At 40.7% G+C, this 21,669-nt stretch overlaps 1 protein-coding gene across 16 annotated transcripts in view; it reads left to right on the top strand.

Annotated features, from left to right (window-relative positions):
• Tcf4 (transcription factor 4) overlaps window positions 1-19,386 on the top strand; it is a 333,223-nt gene extending 313,837 nt beyond the window's left edge. For 12 of the 16 annotated variants that reach the window (XM_040741637.1, XM_040741642.1, XM_040741636.1 and 9 more), the window contains 5 exons: window positions 7,655-7,790; window positions 9,778-9,940; window positions 13,325-13,554; window positions 14,432-14,572; window positions 14,749-19,386. In XM_040741637.1, the coding sequence (XP_040597571.1) occupies window positions 7,655-7,790; window positions 9,778-9,940; window positions 13,325-13,554; window positions 14,432-14,568 (666 nt within the window). In that variant the 3' untranslated portion in view covers window positions 14,569-14,572; window positions 14,749-19,386. The remainder of the gene's footprint in view (window positions 1-7,654; window positions 7,791-9,777; window positions 9,941-13,324; window positions 13,555-14,431; window positions 14,573-14,748) is intronic. The other 4 variants (XM_040741640.1, XM_040741639.1, XM_040741648.1 and 1 more) reach the window with 1 other exon arrangement.
• The last annotated feature ends 2,283 nt before the right edge of the window (window positions 19,387-21,669 follow it).

The raw sequence follows: 21,669 nt of genomic DNA, 5'->3' as shown, positions 1-21,669 counted from the left end.
TCCAGAATGCCCTATGTGATCGCTTTGTAGCAGAGTTTGAGCTTTAGAATGGTCTGCACAAAAATCTGGTTTTTGTCAGAGATCTGTAGTCTGACAATATGAAAACACATGTTAACACACAGCTTTTAGCTGCTTGCTTCATATTCAGAGAGACAGACACAGAATCGGATACACACACACATTCACACACACAGACTGACAGACAGAAACACACAAAGACAGACAGAGACATAGAGAGACAGAGACTGTGTAATGCCATTTATTGACGTAAAAATAAAAATATCCCATTACAGCTGGGAGATTATATAATTAGTGTCAAATATCAGACTGTTACAGAGAGGTTTAGAGAACTGCCATCAAAATCCTCCCTGTCCTTCAAAACATATCTCAGTTGCCCTGGTTTTCCCAAATAGATATGACTTCATCCTTTGAAACCCTCGGTGACCTTATTCTCTTGTAAGACGTCCGTCTTATTTTGTCTTATATCATAATGATATTATGCCACAATTATAATGTGTTTGTTAAGTAGTAGATGTCTGTCTTTTGTTACTTCTTTTCCTCTGGGTACCTAAAGAGTGCCGTGCATATGGACATCTGAAAGACCTTTGCTAAATTAAACGGAATGTTTATTATTGGACAGAAACATGCAAAAATGGATATTTGACATTATCAAAGTTTATAAATGTCAGACCTCTTCTCTTGGATATGTGCCATGTGTACCATCATGGCTGTTTGGGGAATATCCACCTGCACACTGCAATGATAGTGATGTCTCGTGATCTGGACCCAGGCCCTTTCCATGTGGCATTCATAACCCCAGGCAAGCATTGGCCTTATGCATAGCAAAGTTTGAAGTCTGTGCCCAGTGCCATTTGACAATGTCCTTAAATGTATTTTATCTGTGGTTTCTTTAATGACTCAACCAGAGTACTGTCCTCCACCAGACCCAGCAAGGCAATGGCAAAATGCAGAATTATTGAGATCAGCACTGTCTTGAAGGGGCTAGAGATGGGTTGATGACTATGGATGTAATGAAACAGAAGCTGTCGAGATAAGAAACTAGTCCACAGTAGTCGTTGGCCCACAGTAATGTTGGAGGGAGCTCAACATATGAGGAGTCATGAGTAGATACCAGAGATTCAGACTGATCAATTTAAAACTAAGATTCAGCTGACTTAGTCCCTGGGTACCCAGTAAAGGATCAACAGCAGAAGATGGAACTCATAGATTTGGTCCACAGAACGCTGACTATGCTGAGCTTTAACTAAGGGTCCAAATCCTGGGAAAAGAACATAGCATTCCAAAGATGAAGATTTACAAAGAGATGGAAAAGAAACATTTTGTACGTTTGGGCAAATTTCTTTATGCCTTTGTTCCTTCTACAAATCTTTACTGTAGGCATTTGTTGGGTACCTCGTCCTACACAGCTTGGTACTAGAAAGCTGGTTGGACCAGAGAGGGAATGAAGAAAGGGAAAGTACAAAGGAAACACCAGACATGTACATAGAAACTGGGATCATATGGGTTACGTTTGCTCTGATGGAACAGCACCAAGTACAATAACAACCCGAGACTGCACGTTTATAATGTATAGCATAGAGGGAGGGGCTAGCTAGTCTCAGCAGGAGGTTTCTATAGGTGAGCAGTATCCAGAGAGAAATATCTGGGAGGAGGATGCTGTGGTTGCTAGTTTTTGTGTACACCAATCAGTCATAAACACTCAAATTTGCACATGCTGTCAACATTCACACTCAGACCAGAGAGAGGTTTGGCTATCACTCTGAGCTTCCCCATGGTTGGAAGGCTTGGCCGTCACCATGGGTCTCAGGCACAGGTCTTTGGCAAGACCCTGATCATGTCAACAATGTATGTTTCCTCAGAACTTTGTGTGCTCTTCACACGTCACTCAGTGCTTCCCCAGCTTCCCACAGATAGGTTAACTAAGTAAGAATTGAGTGTCACAGCATGTCCCTAGTAGTAGGCAGTCTGTGTAACCCCTGTTTTACAGGGAAGTCAGCTGCAAGAGCATGCGTACAGGTACCCTTGAGGGATCCACAGTTGCCAGTGTGCATCTAAGTGTTCAGGTGGCTTCTAAACAAAATAAAGCTTCTTACAGGTAACTGCAGGCCCCCACTGTCATCCTCACATTAGATGGGTGTGACTTGCTACAGCTGGATCAACTCTAGGTCCATAAAACAGGTTTAGTAGCCTGGTGCCTGGAGCAGGGATGATCTGGGATATGCTAACCTCCCCCACAGTCCTGACTGGGAACATAGCGTCCATAATGTCACCACCATTGGAGGACATGTGGTTAAGAGTTGGAAGCAGTGGAGAGTAGAAATACAGATGGGAGAAATGAAACAGATCCACCATAGCAAACTTAAAAAAAAATGAACTGAATTCAGCTTTCATATCACAGAATCATTCATTATGATCATTTTGATGGATGGTCCCAGGAGCTTGACTTGGTTGGTCACATGATAGATGCATACTGCTAAAGCCACAGTTGGTTAGATTCTATGTAAATTATCTTGAAGGGGCTGGAGAGATGGTTCAGTGGTTAACAGTCTTGGGGGCTCTTACAGAGAACCTGGGTTTGGTTCCCAGCACCTACACAGTGGCTCACAATCATTTGTAACTCCAATTCTAGGGGCACCTGAATCATCTCTTGGACTTTGTAGGTACTACATGCATTTGATCCATATACATAAATACTGGCAAAACACTCATGCCCATAAAATAAACCAATCTCAAAATTTTCAAGTCACCTTAAAAATTATTTTATCTGGAGAATAAGCATTAAATAAATCTCGAAGAATTGCACAAAAATGAATCACACTAAATTTCAAACAAACTGTAAATAAAGCCATAAAATTCCTGAAAAAAAATTAGATATTCTCATGGGGGTAATGAAATCGTCTCCCAATAATATGTAAAGAGTCAAGGCAGATCCAAACAGAGAAACTGGATCCCAACCTGCTTTAAATTAGAAGCCCTTGAAATTTTTAATTATGTGGTTGTTTAAAAAAAAAGTCTGACAATTTTTTAAAAAACTGAGCAAATAGGAAGTTTTATTTGTGGTAAAGGATATCCTGTATGTTAGGAATTTCTCCTACAATGGTTGACTTCTAGAGTTCCACCTTGTGTTCTACAAGACCCTAGGTCTTTGATATATTCCTCACAGTACTGAACCTCTGCTGGCCTTTTATGACCTTTGAATTCCATCTGTGAACCACTAAAAATTTTCCATCCAATCTCTACCTCTTTAAAAGTTGCACTTTGGACATAAACGGATGTTTTACGTAGGAGAAAATAAATTTACTTTCCTATAATATGAAAGAGATCTAGCAAGATGATGAAGGTGAAATTCAGTATCCTTTAACTGTCGTGTATAAATGATATTTCATGTGAGATTACCATTGAGCACTAGAAATGCTTGCCATGTCAGTATGCCATGACAGGAAGCCACCCCCCCCCGCAATTTGTGGTGTGTGTGTGTGTGTGTGTGTGTGTGTGTGTGTGTGTGTATGTGTTTCGAGAAACATGAGAAATGATGTTTGCTCATTCCTTAGTGCTTTCTGAAAACTGGGAGCCATCAATAACAAACATCAAGCCATCAGTAACAAGTATCGGTTTTCAATAATGTTTCAATAACATATCTGGTTTTATGCCATTGTTTCATCGGTCTAGACATGGAATGATGACATTTGCCAAAAGTCTCCATCCTGCTTTTTTAGAAGGATTATGGTAGAGTGGGAGGGACTAGGGTCTGAAAGCTTGTTTGGAAGCAGTTATCTCTGGCGATAACATTAACTAGAATTGAATAACTGCCAAATGAAATTTAATACATTTTCCCATCCATGAAATAGGCCTCTTAAATACAACAGAATAATTACTTTCACAATACTCCCTGGAAAGAAAGAGAGCAAAAGCACTGAATGTCTTTTTTGTTTGTGGTGTTTGTTGTTAGCTTGAGGATAAGGACAAGGGTGTTTACCAAGATGCTCCTTGCATCCCTGAGTAAAATCAGCCTGGCCAACGGCCACCTCATTTGAAACTGCTTGTCTTTTAAATCTATTTATGTTGGAAGAGTCATGGCAAATATTAAATTCTGTAATTTAGTTAGACATCTTGGCCTTGGCCTGAGGTGTTCGGCTCTGATTTTTTCCCCTGTAATAAAGAAAAATATTTCAGGTCTGTGAATGTACAGGTATTTATATGCTTGTAGTATTAGTATATGCATATATGTACCTATGAATGTATTACAAACACACACACACACATTTTCTTAAAAAAGCTCCAAGGAGGCAAGCCCCATGTGCCCCTTAACTCACTTTCCTTTCTTGGTTGTAATTTATATGCTTAGTAAAATTGCTCAATATCATAAGCTTTCTGAGTTAGTTTAGATCTTTGTAGTTCTGCAGCTAGTTGTTGGGTGAGTGACTCTTACCCTTTCATTTTCTCTCTGAAATAAAGTTTTACCTGATTTCTAATCCAGTAGTGTTCAATCTTACTAATGCTGTGACCCTTTAATACAGTTCTTCATGTTGTGGTGACCCCCCAAACATAAAATTATCACATATCTTTGTAACTACAATTTTGTGACTGTTAGAAACTGTAATTTAATTTTCTGATATGCAGGGTATCTGATATGTGATCTCTCTGAAAGGACCCAAAGGGGTCATAACCCACAGGTTGAAATCCACTATGCTAGTTTTTTGAACTTTATGTTCTATGAATTTAGCATGTCAAATGTTCTTCAGAAAGTGTTATTTAAATTGCATGATAATTGTATGATTCAACAAGTAACTACATGTCTAAATGTATTTGAATATCCCCAATGATAAACTAATGCAGGAGAATTTCAGTGGCTGTGCAAGAATTAGGGTATATTCTGACCCAAAATATACATAGTTACAAAGAAAACAGTGATGCATCAGAAGCACATTGACCCAACTTCCCGTGTGGAAAATGACTGATATTTGAAAGTATCTATAAAAGACAAAAGCAAGGTAACAAACATCTGGTATATTCCCACCATAGTACAGCAAAGGGACTTCACCCGAATGGATCTGAATGGAACGGAGATAGTGAATGCAAAAGTAGCCATGGGTGGCCTTAACTTGAGGCTTGAGGGTTCTTCAGCTCCGTCAGCCATCCGTTGTGTACACTATGCAAGGATTCTCAGTTGAAGCATGTAGTTGTGTACATAGCCATTGTTCATGCACTAACTGCTTTCCATATGACATTAGAATTGTTTATGATAAGCCTGGGGAGTACTCAGTGACCTGTAGTGCCATCTGTATCTTTTTGCCCTTGAACATCTTATGATACCTACTCACATCTCTCAGAGAAAGCAGACACTGGGACTCTGCCTTCCTCTTTTAACTCTCTGACCCTGACTTTCACATGCAGCTGAGATGAAGGCTATAGCAAGGTAATTGGTTGTAAGTTCTTTCTCCTTCTCGTGGGAACCAGAAGGGAAAATATTCATTTAGTAACTATTTTAAATAAACACACACACACACACAGTCTTCAATTCTTCCACGGGTACCTTTTAGAGCAGGCTTGTGTACATCTGTAGAATTGTTGTGATGGAAAAAGAGTCTTTGTCTATACTGAGGCCAAATCTGTAGTCACTTTTGGGGATTCCAACCTAGAATCGTCGCTATGGAAATGCAAGACATTTAATGCATTGGGCTTCCAAAGTAAAAATGACAAAGCAAAACCAACCACTCTTGTTCCAAAGGAAAATAAAAATTCATAGAGTGCAGGTCAGAAGTGTTTGAAGGGCTGAGGTAACCATGGCCTACCTGCAGGAGATCTGGGTTCAGTGAAAGGCTGGGCATGCACCTGCCTGGTTAGAATAGAGAGGGCTTATATTCTCTGGAGCTCTGTTACTGACATCGGGGCTAGTGGATGGGATCTACTGCCATGACAATCCGTGCTCAAAACAAAGTGGGCTGCTTTGCAGGGCACGAGCAGGGTGTTGGTACATCTGAAGAAGCCTTATGGAAAGTCAGTAAATGCCATTCAGAAAGTTCAGTCACCAAGTGCACAGACCTAGACTGTCCCTGTTGTCACAGCTGAAATGCTCAGTCACACTCAGGGCTTCTCAGTCCTCTGCTGCGCCAGCTGAGCTTTGATTGTAAACAGTGACAGTGATTTATATGATCTTCCTTCCCTATCCTGAACTGTTCTCTTTCTTATTGCTTTGGGGGAAGAGGAGACAGAGGGAGAGAGGGAGGGAGGGAGGGAGGGAAGGAGGGAGGGAGGGAGGGAGAGAGGGAGAGAGGGAGGGAGGGAGGGAGAGATGGGGAGACGGAGAGACAGAGTGGGGGAGCACACACTTGGCAGGGTCTTTGTATGTGTAAAGGTGATACATACAAAATCCTTGGCTGCTCTGAGTAGTGGTGTAGTAGTTTTGATTCACATCTTTGGAAATTATGGTGGTAAAAGACTGAAGATTTTCGTTTTGTGTTTCTATTTTTTATTAGGAAAAATGTTTCACAGCAGTATACATTTATGGATAAATACTTTTTAGAGTGACTACTCACTGGATGGTGGGCTAACTAACCACTTGGAAACGCAGAGGCAAATGTTAGTGCTTCCTGTTCCCTTGGTTTACAAATGCTTAATGGTTTTACCCCAAGGCATGTGCTTCAAAGTCAGCAACCACACTCCCAGTACCACGAGTCCATTGTGTCTGAGCCCCAGAGTAGGTAATACCACTTCATAAAATTCGGTGGTATTCTTTTTAACCACATTGAACTCTATAATTTCTTTTCTTGGAAACACAAAGAATATTTACAGTATGGTGTCTTTCTTAGGATCAGAGTAGTGGAGATGGCGGAGGGGGGGGGGTGTGCTGGAAAAGCGTCCAAACATCCTCACATAGCAATGATGGCATTACTGGTGTGTTTAATAAAACCTTTATTGGTACATTTTCCGGTGTGGTGGCATTGGCAGAAATGGTTCCCCTCTGGACTCGGAACTCAGCAGCTGATGGAATACAGTGAACATTAATTTGGAATAGGCTGCCAGTTTGGGGAAGCCAGGTGACATTTTATTATATTTGTACCGAGCAGGGGCTATGTCCCATACTGCTCGAGCTTCCGCTGTCAGAGACTTAGCTGGCATTATGCGGGGGGAAATGGCAGGCCTGAGAATCTTATCCCCTGAAATGAAAGTCGAATGCCAAATTGAAATTCCTGTAGGATTTCCGATAGCAATGGGGGAATTGAGAAGCCCACAATTAAGCATATGGGCATTAAGATAATTGTCAGATCTGTTGGCGGACATGATAGAAGACAGATGGGTACGAATCAGTGCGCTCCGCTGCAGCACCCTGGGAGACAATTTGACGTTTTACCTGCCTGAGCTACTCTGCCATATTTGTCACTGGATGTAAGGCATGGCATCTTACTGAGTGTTAAGTGTTGGATTTTTTTCCCCCGTTTTTTGTTTTTGTTGGTTTTTTTTTTTTCACAGAACTAAGGTGCGTGTTCAGTCCTTTAGCGCCCTCTAGTGAGATGCAGTGGGAGGATGGCTTTTCACAGGCCACCCTTCCTGCATGGAGTCCCAGCTAGCCCTGGAAAATAGGTGTTGTCCCTTCACTCCATACTCAGCACTCTAGTTCCATTTATTGTTTCAGGTTGGGGCCCACCGTGAAGATGGAGTAGCTCTGAGAGGCAGTCATTCTCTCCTGCCAAACCAGGTTCCGGTTCCACAGCTTCCTGTCCAGTCTGCAACTTCCCCTGACTTGAACCCACCCCAAGACCCTTACAGAGGTAAGTCACCTCAAAAGGCATTCTGACCTTTGCTAAACAATAGACTTCACATTGATATCAGGGGTCCCTGGCAGCATCTTGGAGGCTCTGGCAGAAAGCCAAGAGCCAAATTTGGTATAAACGTGGTAAATAATGGGAAAGTAGCTAGAATTTGGCCAGCTAATTGTGTTTCTTCAGTGACTGTTTTCCTCAGACATCCTCTGATATCCCAGTCCCATTTCAGGAGAGAATGAGACAACAGACTGATGAGAGGAAATTTTATTTTAGCTATTTCCACATTTTACTCATTCGGTTCCTCTAATATGGTTAGTTGTAGCCTGAAAATGATGTTTCCAAATGGATAAGGAGGAAATTGTCATTGTTGTTTAAGATGGAAGGAAATGTAGGGGCATTAAAAAAACAAAAAGGAAAAACAATGAACTGTGTTGGATTTTTTTGTTGTTGTTCTGGGGTGGTCAAGCCCTATAACGACATGCTTCTCCACCTCCTTCATTACAAGGACTTTTCATGTCTCCAGGAAGTTGTTCTACAAAGACTAAACCTGGGTTCAACTGCCTGTGCTACTCATGGGCCAGATGAACAATGTTCATGTATGATGTCTTCTCATTTCCCCCATGTTTAAAATAGACATGATAATGCTACCTTGGGAATTCCTATAACCAGATTTCAGCTGCTAACCAATACAGATACTGAATTCTTTTTAGAGATACAGGTGTACAGTTCACTTTTATGCAAGCAATAATGATCACGTGGCTTTTCTCTGTTGTGTGGTTTTCAAACTGTAGCTGAGGCCCTAATTCTGTAGCGGTAGAGCCATGTGTCATTCAGGGCTCCCCGTTGATAAGAGTGCTTCTGGCTCATGAAACAAATTCTGAGTCCAAGCTTTTAGAGTACACAGATTATAAATGGAAGGACCTTTGTGACAGGTATCCATCAACCTGAGAAATACTTAACATCAAGGTCATGTTTCAACTATAATATGAAGGCCAGAGAGTAGCTAAAAGTGATGATGAGCGATGAACAGGACCAGAGTTTAAATGTCACATAACACACCCTGCACATCCACAGAGGACACAAGAGGACCACTGGAGCTTTCTGGCTTCCAGACTAACCAAGAGAACATGAGTTCCCTGTTTTAGAGAGAGATCCCGCCTCAAAGGAGCAGGGCGAGAGTGCCAGGGAAGAGTACCAGATGTTTCCAAGTGGATAAGGAGGAAATTGTCATTGTGGTTTAAGATGGAAGGAAATGTAGGGGCATTAGAAAAGCAAAAAGGAAAAACAATGAATTGTGTTGGATGGTCTCCTCTTGAGGACAGGTGTGTCACAGGCACACACATGTGAGCATACTCTCACAGAGACACATACAAACAAATAAATAATCTTTCAAATGATGTGTGAACATGAGCAGCGGAGCAAAGTTCAAATCTCAGATTTCTCCTGAGAACGGTGCACCCCCTTCCATAGGTTCCATTTGTAAATTCTGATTACACCTCAAACATAAGAGAAGCTTAATTTCCGAGTATCATTAGGGTATCTATTGAAGCCTTGACTGCACATCTTTAGCGTACTCTCTGGGAATTATATTCTAAGGACATTTTTCTATTAAATCATTGCATATGGAAGAAACTCAATATAATAGCTGATATTTACTCAGGTTCTTAATCAGAACATTGAGGTGTATGATTTTCATGATTATGATTTTCATTGCAATTAAGTTGATGTTTTGTAGACAGTGAAATTACCATCTACTCCAAAAGATTGCAAAATAGAATTTAACCTCAGAGCCGATGCAAGGAAAACTTGCTTCCACAGGTGCATTTCTGAAACTTCACCAGACAGCACGGGGAAGTGACAGGAGGAACCCGGGTCTGGCTGGAAGGAATCTCTGCATTTCTGGGGCAAATGTACTTATGATGTCCACAGAACTCTGGACATCAGCTGATCTCTGTTTCTTTCTTTCTTTCTTTTTAATATTCATTTCCTATAGGAATGCCACCCGGTCTCCAGGGCCAGAGTGTGTCTTCTGGCAGCTCCGAGATCAAATCCGATGATGAGGGCGATGAGAACCTGCAAGACACAAAATCTTCTGAGGACAAGAAATTAGATGACGACAAGAAGGATATCAAATCAATTACTAGGTCAAGATCTAGGTAACAGTATATAATACTGTCGCTTCATTTAATTCCTTTATTGGACTTTGATGAAGTGAACAGAACAGGAAGAAACTGCTCAGTTTTTTCCTGGCAGGTAAAGCCTCAGATGGAAAGAAAATGAAAGGCCTGTTCTAGAAGTATTTCAGGTATCATTTAAGATGCCTGTATTCTAGTGAGGCCTAACTGGCTTTGAATTTACAAATTTGGACCCAATGCTAATTGCACACCATAAAATTATTTGTACCTGATTCAAATGAAAACAGTTTCTTGTTAAAACTGTATTCTTCAAATTTGGTCAGAAAATATTTCTAAAGAGGAGATTTTAGCCACGCTAAAGAGTCAATTGATTGTATATACAACTGTATGTTTTTTGCTTGTCTTTAAGTAAGAAAATTCTGATTTCTTAGTTTTATTCTGAACAGGTTGCTGTATGTAAAATAAATTCTAATTTTTTCCCCTTCCTACTACTAAAACCACAACTGCAGGGAAATGGCTTCAAGTTGGTGTTCTTAACTATCTGCTATCTTTTAATTCAATGAGTCTTTTTTAACTGAGTCTGATGATCAGATAGATGGCTTAGGGTTCCTCGGGACCCATGTACATTGCCTTTATTCCTTTGGGCTAATTTTCTTTGCAGATTACCCAGTTGTGCCAAGACTACAGCTTCTTTTAAAGGTCATAGTTCTCAGGGCTATAGCTGGAGTCTCTCATGAGTTGTGGCCACAGTGCCTTTTCATTTCTTTGTAACTATCATGACAAATTATATTCTAAGTCCTGCTATTACTAGGTGCAGAGATGCTAAGTGCTTCTATCCCCTCCCCCCAAATCACTGTAGTTCCTGATTTGCGGTCACATTGGCAAGAAATCCTTGGGTGGGGATTTCACATCCTGAATAGTTTCTCTGGTAGCCAAGTGAGTTCTTGATAATTTAGTGGCCATAACGTATACATATTAATTGGTTCTTTGAAGTTTCAGAACATGATTTTACTTACCATTAGGTGTCTTCTTGTTAACAGTTATCTTCATGCCATTTATAACATATGCCTTACAGAGTCTGCGGTGAAGTAATGGTCCATAAGGAATTTATTTATGTAAATAACTAATTCTAATTAATCATTAGCTTGAAAACTGTTTAAGGACAGGTTCCCATTTTCTGGTTCCCCCTATGTAAAGTTTGACACATGGTCACTCTCTGAAAAATATTGCCAGCCTTTTGCTTTGGAACAGGCCTACCAGAGACTCAACTATTTGCTTAATGGTATGTAGGGACAATTTAATCGCAGGCTGCATTCCCACCCCTAGCAGAAATTCTGGGAGAGGGAAATGGAGAAGCTGGGAGGAAAATGAGGAAACAGAGAAAGAAAGGCCTTGCACTTGCCTTCAGTCAGCGGTGTACTGACTTTCCTTCATAGCAGCATAGTCAGTGCTGGTTGGGAGGTCACGAAGTAAGCATTTAATGCCACCCCACCCCAACACACACCTGTCTGAGCATCCTTACTTCCTCAGGTACTTTACAGAGTTCAAGAATGCTTCTCTTGGTTAGAGCTCCTCCTAGGTATTCGGCCCTATTTTCACTTTGAATGCCACCTGAGGATTTTCTTTTCTCTCGTTTTTTCATTGTACATAGTGATGGGTTTCACAATGGTGATGGATATCATAATGGTATTTCCCATCAAGCCTACTATGGACTTTGAACATGTTCATACTCTCCTGTTCTTTGCTTCCTGTTAGCATCCCACAGTATGCATATGCATGCTTCTACTTCCCTATGTTGGAAAAAACTGGCAGACCACATGCAGAAAGGGGTGAAACTCGGTCCCTGACACTCACCCTGTACAAAAATCAGTTCAGAATGGGTTGAAGACCCTGCTGTAAAACCTGAAACCAGAAAGAAACAGGGAAAGCACTTCAAGATACAGGCATGGGCAAGGGAATCCTAAATAGGACTCCAAGAGTTCAGGGACAGGCCACGTGGGAAGGCTATACTCATTTAAAGTCAGCATTCATTATGTACAGTGAAGAGCTAGTCTTCCACATCTTCAGTATGAAGATTCTTCCTCTTGACTCTGAACAATTTGGACTTTAGGGATTTTAAGCTTCTCTTCAAGTCTCTGTACCCAGTGACTTGGACTGAAAGCTCGCACTCTCTCTCTCTCTCTCTCTCTCTCTCTCTCTCTCTCTCTCTCTCTCTCTCTCTCTCTCTGCCTGTCTCTCTGTCTCTCTGTCTGTCTCTCTCTCTCTCTCTGTGTGTGTGTGTGTGTGTGTGTGTGTGTAGTACCCCCCGGCCCCCGTGCTTTTCAATTTGAGAATCCAGAAGAGTTTTGCTAGTGATATCTCATCTGGAGTTTTTGTTCTGGTGAGTCTTTTGAGACAAAACATCTCCCCCAACTCTCCTTTCTTTATAATATCCCTCAAAATGTCTCAAATCCAGGGTCCTTGAATCCATCTGTGAGAGATATGTTTTCCAGGTGGCTCATCCACAGAGTCACCTTCCATAGCCAAGTCTCAGAAAGGCCACTGTGACCACCAGAGATGATCAGACTCCAACCTTATGCCTACTGAACCCATTCTTTTGTGATGAGTCACAGGATATTTTAGTTCTAACAGAGAATCCTGTTTGGCTTCCTTTGTGACTCACAGAGATCCTGGTTGGTTATAAAGAGGAGGTGTTCGGGTTTTCTGTTGTGTTACATAGCTGATGTCAGTTCAGGTTTCCTCAACTTATTTTGGAGATCGTAAGCATCCGTCATCTGAAAGACCGCAGAAATCATGGTATCATCCGCCCACCCCACCCCCACACATACACACCCATTTCTCATTTAATTTGTAGAGGAAAGCAGAATCAAGACTCAGAGTCGGTGGTTTGGACAGTCTTTGGATGTGGACACTGTCTGCTCTCTGACATTTCTAGTTCCTACTCCTATTAACATGGCTTATCTTTACTAACAAAAATCTGACTGTCAATCACTTATTTTTCCCTGTTTCACATATCACAGTATGAAAAAGTTTTAAAGATTAAGTAATCATTTGTGTTTTCACAAGTATAAGCTGAGCCTGGGTGGCTGTCTACATTAAGACTGAGATATGTATATTTCATAGCGCATGAAGTTTTCATTCCCCTTCTGTGTCCCCTACACCAGGATGGACACACTATGACCCTGCCGGAGTCCAGATCATCCTCTGCTGTTTGATTTGGGTAAAATCCCTGGGAGGAACCAAAAGTTTTGTGTATGCATTTCCTAAACCAACCCCAAGGTCAGATGAAGGTCAAATGGATACATTTCTGCCAAGGATGGATCTGACAAGCCTCAAAGTAATGTGATACAAATAGCATCTTTCCCCCACACTGTCATAAAAGGTCCCATTCCTCTCGCCCTACAGCAATAATGATGATGAAGACCTGACCCCAGAGCAGAAGGCAGAACGTGAGAAGGAACGGAGGATGGCCAACAATGCCCGTGAGCGCCTGAGGGTCCGCGATATCAATGAGGCTTTCAAGGAGCTGGGCCGCATGGTACAGCTCCACCTGAAGAGCGACAAACCACAGACCAAGCTCCTGATTCTCCACCAGGCTGTGGCTGTCATCCTCAGCCTGGAGCAGCAAGTGCGAGGTCAGGAGATAAATGCTTTAGCACCCTCCAAAGAATTGCTGGGGGGGGGCTCTATCAAAATCTGTCTCCTGTAATTAAGTTATAATGTGTTCTTCTAACTAGTGCAACTAGTGTTATATTACAGCTTTTCCTTTTGTGCGGTCAATTATCAGACATGATTGGCCTACCTAATTTCATTCTTTGCTTTTGTAGGGTGTGTGTGTGTGTGTGTGTGTGTGTGTGTGTGTGTGTGTGTGTGTGTGCGCGCGCGTGTTGTAAGTTGAATTTTAGTTAGCCTGGGGCATCATTCCTTGGGGGCTGTCTGTCTTGCTTCCTGAGACAGGACCTCTCACTGGGACCTGAAGCTTACCAATTAGATTAGGGTTGGCTAGCCAGTGAGGGCCAAGATCTGCCTATCTCTGTCTTGCCAGTGCTGGATTAGCAGCTTGCCACCACATTCCACCTTTTATGTGGATGCTGGGTACTGAACTCAGGTCCTCATGCTTACACAGTAATCACTCCCAATGAGCTATGTATCTTCCTAGCTCATCATTTTAAATTAGTTGTCATTATTTTCAGAAAGGGTCTTATTGTGTAGCTCAGTCTAGCCGAGAACTACATGTAGCAGAGACTGCCCTTAAATTCACAATTCCCTGGCTCTGCCTGTCACGTGCAGGGAGACAGGCCCTGAGCCATCACGCCTGCCTTCATGCTGTAGAGTTCAGATTCTGGGTGCAGATAATGGCAGTCAGATGAGTCCATTCCTTGTGCACCTTCCTCCACTGCTCCCCTCATCTCTCATGTGAATTGGGGTCTGTGTGTCCGGCATGGACAGAGAACTTCTCCACCCTCTGCAGAGCCCTGCTGACTGGATGTCCTGTGCTTTCATATCCCACAGAGAGGAATCTGAACCCGAAAGCTGCCTGTCTGAAAAGAAGGGAGGAAGAGAAAGTGTCCTCAGAGCCTCCCCCTCTATCCTTGGCTGGCCCACACCCTGGGATGGGAGATGCAGCGAATCACATGGGACAGATGTGAAAGGGTATGCCGGGTGCACTTGCCGCCCCCCCCCAGTCCCCAGTGGCATACAAGGCACAAACAGCTGGTGCTGCCCAGATTCGCCAATACTGTTCTTTCTTGAAAAAGAGGGCTTTAAAATTTTCTTTTAAATCGTTTTCTGTCACTATATTAATTATTTTTCTCCTTTTCCTTTCTCAGGTCCAAGTTGCCACCTTGCTTCATTAAAACAAGAGACCACTTCCTTAACAGCTGTATTGTCCTAAACCCACATAAACACTGCTCCTTAACCCCTTTTTTGTAATATAAGACAAGTCTGAGTAGTTATGAATCGCAGACGCAAGAGGTTTCAGCATTCCCAATTATCAAAAAGCAGAAAAACAAACAAAAAGGAAAGAAAGAAAGAAAAAAAGCGCAACTTGAGGGACGACTTCTTTAACATATCATTCTGAATGTGCGAAGCGGTATGTACAGGCTGAGACACAGCCCAGAGACTGAATGGCAATCCTTCCACACTGTGGAGCAATGCATTTGTGCCTAAACTTCTTTTGGAAAAAAAAATATAATTAATTTGTAAGTCTGAAAAAAATATTTAATTTAAAAAATTGTAAACTTGCAATAATGAAAAAGTGTACTTCTGAAGAAAACGACATGAACGTTTTTGTTGGCATTCAAGTCAGCTAGTGTTTCTAATTACCGGATATTGAATAGGGGAAGCCCGGCTACCCTCATAACAAAACCAGCAAACGTCCTGATGGCAACGAGATGATGACATTAGCCATTCCTTAGGGTAGGAGGGACAGATGGATGTTATAGACCTATGACAAATATATATATAAATATATATATAAATATATATTAAAAATTTAGTGACTATGGTAAGCTTTTGTTCATTTGTTTCAGACTTTTTTCTCCTGTACAAAAATAGTACTGATTAACTTTTTTAAAAGAAAGATTTTACTGTAAATATGGATTTTTTTTCGTCTGATTTTTGTCCCTTCCCCCAGTTTGTTATCGTAACCTGTAGTGCCAACTCTGCTACTGGAGGGCAGTGCAGGACGAAAAGCTGACCCTGTTGTTGCTTCTCATTCATAAATAGTAGAAAGTCGTTTCTCCAGTCTTTTGGGAACACAGGACTTACAAAAATCACATCATGTGTAGAAATTACATGCAGCATTGCCCAGGCAAGGCAAAAGGAGTTTGTCTGGCTTGTGGCGCTGCCCTTGCGACCCTCTCCTGGGATTTTCAGAGGTACACGGTTAGAATGCTACAATGTTACCACTGTGCCTTCCAATGTTTATATCATCGGAAACATAACATAATCAAAGTGGCTGTGATTTAACAAAACAATTCAAGTGTTACCTACCTGTGTAGCCGAAGTAGTGTGCAGTGAGGCGTTTCTGAATACATGGTCAGATTTTTGGAAAAAATACAAAAACTTTAAAAAAAAGTCAAGTTCAAAAACCGTCAAATGAGAAAATTGCAAGTAGTGTGACCGAGTTGATTGATTTTCTTTGCTTTTTTTTTTTCAAAATGGGTTTACTAAAAAGTAGATGACTTACCTGCCTCCTCCTTTGTCTGAAAAATGCCAACTAATCATGCAGCATTATAACAAGCCTTATAAGTCCTAAAGCATTAAGTTGCACTTTCAGGAGGAGAGGTAGTGCAGTATTCTCTGGCCAGTATGAATGAAGTTTATACTTAACATTTGATAGAAACATAGATCAAACTATGGCACAGCAACTCATCAGATAGCTAGCGTTGACTCTGGGCACAATTGAACCAATTCCTATCCTAAATCTTCCTAATGGTTGACTTTGGTGTGTAGTGCAGTAAGCAAGTAGTGCTCCTACTTAAGCATCTGTCGGCATCCTTTTGTCTCTAACTGGATTCTATTTCTACAGCCACACAATCTTGGCATGTATTAAGAAAAAAAAATCCCTGTTGAAGTAGTTTTTCCACCTATCAGCACTGAGTAAATGCCATAAATCCATGGAAATGGTCTAAACGCCCCACCTGTTGTCCTGTTTTACATAGTGATGAAACACATTTGTAAATTTTATGCAACCAATGGCAAACCTATCATTATTTTGAAACTGTGTATGTAAAAGTTATATTTTTACATGTAGACTCTTGTTATTATGTGTTTTAATACATTGTATCAGGTTTTTTGTTTTTTTTTCTAAACTGTGTTTTTTTTTAAAGTCATTTAAATGAAATAGTGAGTTACAAGAATCTGAAATTTATGTTCATTTCTGAAAATGTAAGAACAAATAAGATAGTTACCACGTGGTCACCTTTTACAAACCCATAAACATTTTGATTAGCTGTGTATGTGTGGGCGCGTGTGTATGTGTGCCTGTGTGTGTTGAAAACTGTAAATATGTTCAGTAGCGATAAAACTAAAATGCTCTGATTTGTTGATAAGTTCCTAAAATGTGGAGGTGGATTGAAAATGTAGGAGAACAGCAGAAATCAAATGTCATGAAAAGTTCTTCGGGGCTTTCCTGTGAAATGTGCGAACAAAGGGGCTGGAAGAAGGGCATGGAAGACAATGATGTCTTCCCTCCTCCCTAAACGTGGAAACCATGTGTACTTGCTCTCTCACCATGTGAAGGATTTCCTTTTCGTGATACATTCTGCACTCATTTTGTATAGTCTACCAAGGCGGGTATCCCTAAGAACATTATTATATAGGAAGCAGGTATACTCTGATCACATTCAGGATAAGTGTATAAAAGAGAATACGGTGTTTACTCTTTAGGGAATTGGAAATACTCCCTGCATTGATGTACATTTTCAGAATGGCACTTTTGATACAAGTTATCATAAAGGTGCTTACTAAAGTGGAATTAAAGTTTTTCAAATCTGTAAACAAAGCAAAAAAATGAACATAGTCATTTGATTATTTTTTTTTCCAATTGGTGCTTTTATATTTTGTTCTCACTCAAACAGAGGAAAAGCTGCAATTTCTCGTTCACCAGCTTGGATGTATTCATTACTTGGTAATGTAATACAGCTATTGTCAAATTCCTTTTGGAAATAAGCGAAAGACTCCCTAAAGGCCACCAGAAGCTGCTGGCTACATTCTGCTTGGTGGAGAAACATGATCTGACCCTCTCTGTAGTAAGTGGGTTGTATCTCCAGTTTAAAAGAAAAACAAAATAGAAGAAAGGGAATATGGCCTTTTTTATGTGTTTTTTTTTTCTTGTTGTTATTTTGTAATTATCAAACCCAGGTAAGATATTGGTATTCCTGCACTGGATTTTTGAAGGAAACTTAGCAGAAGACAGGATTAAAATACTATGTGAACATTTCATAAGGGTCCATACTACACTAGATATATATGATGATGGTGAAGCATAGATTAGGGATCTGTTGAAGAGACTCAGACTTGGAAAGCAACTTGGAACAGTTGATCCACCTCCACATTCGAGTCATTTATGAATATGCAGAATTAGGGATCTGTCCATGTAGGAGTTCTTGCCATTCGTCTTCTGTGTAGCTGAGAGGAACACTAATGCTTCTATAGCAGTCAGTTCACCCGGTCCCACAACCCATTCTGACTCAGTCTTCCGACTCCTTGTTCCCTTTTGTTTTTCTACTTTTTTTCCTATCTCTTGATTTTTATTATTATTTTATTATTAATATTATTATTATTTGTGATCTTTGTTTTGATGAGGGGTTGGGAAGTGGGAGGGAGTAGAACTGAGACTTGGGGGTAAGAGGATTTTTTTCATCTTTGCATCCAACAGGCAGAATATGATCTGTGTCCAAAACCGAACTTAAGTCAGGAATGAAATGATTCAGCATACACAAGCACAAAAATGTAGTCTGCCAGCTGACTGGAAGCAAAAAGGAAATAAGTTAAAAAAAATAAATAAATGAAAAGGTGAAGATGGAGTGTGATGAATTCCAAGACAATGGGGCACCAAGGCCTGTAGGCCTCCTCTTGAGTTTGCTTTGGTTATGTTTGTTTTCTTTCGAGATGTTCTTTCTCATGGGACTTGAAGTGACTCATCTCTGTGCAGTGCTGGTTTTACCATATGCTCATTTCAAGTATTATAGACATATGTAATGGTGAAATATATGAACTGTGGCCTTTTTCATTCTTGTTACTTGTGATGCAATTAAGTGAAGATAAGAAAAAAAAAGCAGAGATTTACCATGTATCAGTGCCTGGCTTTTTGTTATAAAGCTTTGTCTGTCTAGTGCTCTTTTTGCTATAAAATAGACTGTAGTACACCCTAGTAGGAAAAAAACTAAATTTAAAAATAAAAAATATATTTGGCTTATTTTTCGCAGGAGCAATCCTTTTATACCATGAATATTACAAAAAAATTGTCAGATTCTGAATATTTCTTCTTTGTAGATTTTTGGAATCATTATGAGTAAAAGTTTGTTACTTTATTTTACTATTTATAAGATGTTATTTTACCATGTGTTACCGAGATGAAACTGTATGGTAGCTTCTTTGGTTGGTTTTTGTTTTTTGTTTTTAGTTGTAGGTCGCAGTACAAACTTTTTTTTGCGACTGTACACATAGCTGCAGCATTAAAAAACTTTAAAAATTGTTAAAAAAAGAAAAAAAGGGAAAACATTTCAAAAAAAAGATAAACAGTTACACCTTGTTTTCAATGTGTGGCTGAGTGCCTCGATTTTTCATGTTTTTGGTGTGTTTCTGATTTGTAGAAATGTCCAAACAGGTTGTATGCTGGACTTCCTTCAAGAGGCAAACAACCCAGCTTGGCCTAGACCATTACCTGTTCCCATCTGTAGTTATTCGATGAAGTCATGTACATGACCGTTCTGTAGCAATAAATGTGCCATTTTTATAAACTGTCTCTGACACTCGTTTCATTTCCTTCCACATTGTGCACACAGCCCTGTTCTGTAAGACCACAGCTACTGTTCATTTGTTCCAAGTGTTGGCGGTATTGACAGTGAAACAAAACATTCAAAAAAGAATCCCAAAAACAAATTGAAAAGCAAAGCTCACGGTTCCTCAAGAGGAGATACCTTTAATGAAAATGGAACAGGATGCATGCAAAACACAAAGAAAGCTGACTAGAGGATTAACTAATTGAAGGAATGTGATTAAAGCATGGGTAACACTGAAGCACTTGACGAGCCCTGAACTGCACCGGAGTTTTGGGTTGTGCTGTGCGCCAGGTTGCCGACTCTCGGCAACTTTTACCTTCTGGATCAGCTGGTCGGCTCTTTGGCAGAACATTCTCAGCTAGATCTTTTCAGTCAAAATAAATAACAATAAGATTCCAGGACAATTTTACTTTGTATCACTTGTCAAGAGCAGCCTATTGTTATTTGCAGTACTATTATACTGTATTGATACTCTCGTAGACTATCCATCCTCCTCACACCAAATTCTGGTTGACTCTGTTGACTATTATCCTAGATGTAAACAACCAGATGAGTGTCATTTTTTTTCTAGCTTGTACAAACTGATGTGTGCCACCTATGGGAGGGAAAAACTGTACAGATTAAAATTATGCAGTGTTATGTACTGTATGTTAATATTTTTGTAGAATGGACACCAGCCTACTTTACAGAACTCAAAGGCTGCTTGGCATTGCGCTGTAGAGATGTGATGTGGCCCACGGCAGAGGAGCTCTTAATGCAATGTTCAAACTGGGTGCGTGGGATGGGGGATGTCTCCGATGTTGCTCTTGTATTCTTTCTCATGGGGTGTAGTGACTAGTTATCTGAAAGAAAATGTTGTAATGCCATTTGGTTCACATGTAAAGTGCCCTCCATAGCCAAATGTTGGGAATTTGAGCTCCCCTTTCCTATTGGTTGGATTGTTTGCAGATATTTAAATTTTATGATATTTCCAAAGATTTTGGTTGATGACCCCTTTAACCTTTTAAATGATTTGAGATGTTCTTATGTTCTTACTGTGTGTTTTAAATATATATAAAAAGAGCCTCAAGTATTTAGTCTTTTACTATTATATTTGATCATGTAACTTCTTTGATACTAAGAAAGAGGAAATGAATCAGGCACCTGTCCAGTGTCTCATACAGCCTATCAACACGGGGGGTTTACTTCAAATTTAGACTCTAAGCAGAACTTAGATTGTTGGGGGAGGTATAATAATATTCACCAAGATCTCCATTACATTAGTAGTGGGGAAGGGAAAGGAAGCCACAGAAGGTAAAATCAGGCACCATTTTTAGTTTCACAATTCGGTCCACTCATGGTAAACCAAGTGAAATTTCTCTTCTGGGCTTTAACTGCAGGCCACCTTTCTCTTGACAATGCCTAGGAAATGGCACAAGCTCTTGGGGGGGGGAGGGCAGGGAGACACTTGAAAACAGCAGCTAGTGTGCTGTCTGCCTTCAGGTCACTCCAGGACCCCACGCTTAGCCTTGCACGGATCAGCCCTGCTCTGCCAGCTAGGTCTCATGTGCCATAAGTGGGCTCATGCCTCAGACTATTCACAGGTCTATGTTTTCACTGGCTAGCACTGATGCTGTCAAGAAACACAGCCCATGTTGAAAGGACTAGCTGGGCAAGTCAAGCCCAAATCACCTTGGTATTTGTTTGATAAATGTGCCTCAAGTGAAGTAACTCACAGGTCTTGAGAACACAGGTGTGTGGTGTCACCAGTTAGCAGTCTGTGTGTGTCACTGCAGTGCTAGGACAGTGGTGGATACGTAGAACCCACTAGCCAGGGATGAGTAATAATAGGTTAAGATGACTGCATCTGCCCCCGAATGCAGCATGTGTCCTGTGGCTTTGGCTTTTTCTCCCTATGGAACGGTGTGTACCTTCAGTCGCAGTTTCATACTATGCTTGGCTTCGGGATATTTACATAGTGAGAGAAACCACTCTGTAAGAAAAACACAAGGATCACCACATTCCTTTCTAAGGACCTAATGAATAGCTTTTAAGTCTAGGCAGGGACACTTGTTCCCAGAGTACAGGTTAAGAAAAATCTGGTGTAAAGTAACCAAAACTTAAAAGTCATGAAACAAACCCCAGTGTCCTACCTTGAGTTGGCTGAGCCTAACCAAAACTGGACTACTATTGTCTGCCTTTTTGGGGGGAAAAAAGAAAAAGACCCTTTGTGAAGTGCAGAACATAATATGGTCCTCACTC

Source organism: Mesocricetus auratus, unplaced genomic scaffold, assembly GCF_017639785.1.
Source record: "Mesocricetus auratus isolate SY011 unplaced genomic scaffold, BCM_Maur_2.0 Super-Scaffold_6730, whole genome shotgun sequence".
Classification (NCBI taxonomy): domain Eukaryota; kingdom Metazoa; phylum Chordata; class Mammalia; order Rodentia; family Cricetidae; genus Mesocricetus; species Mesocricetus auratus.
Note: the sequence above shows the minus strand (reverse complement) of the source record. Positions and strands in the feature narration are given on the sequence as shown.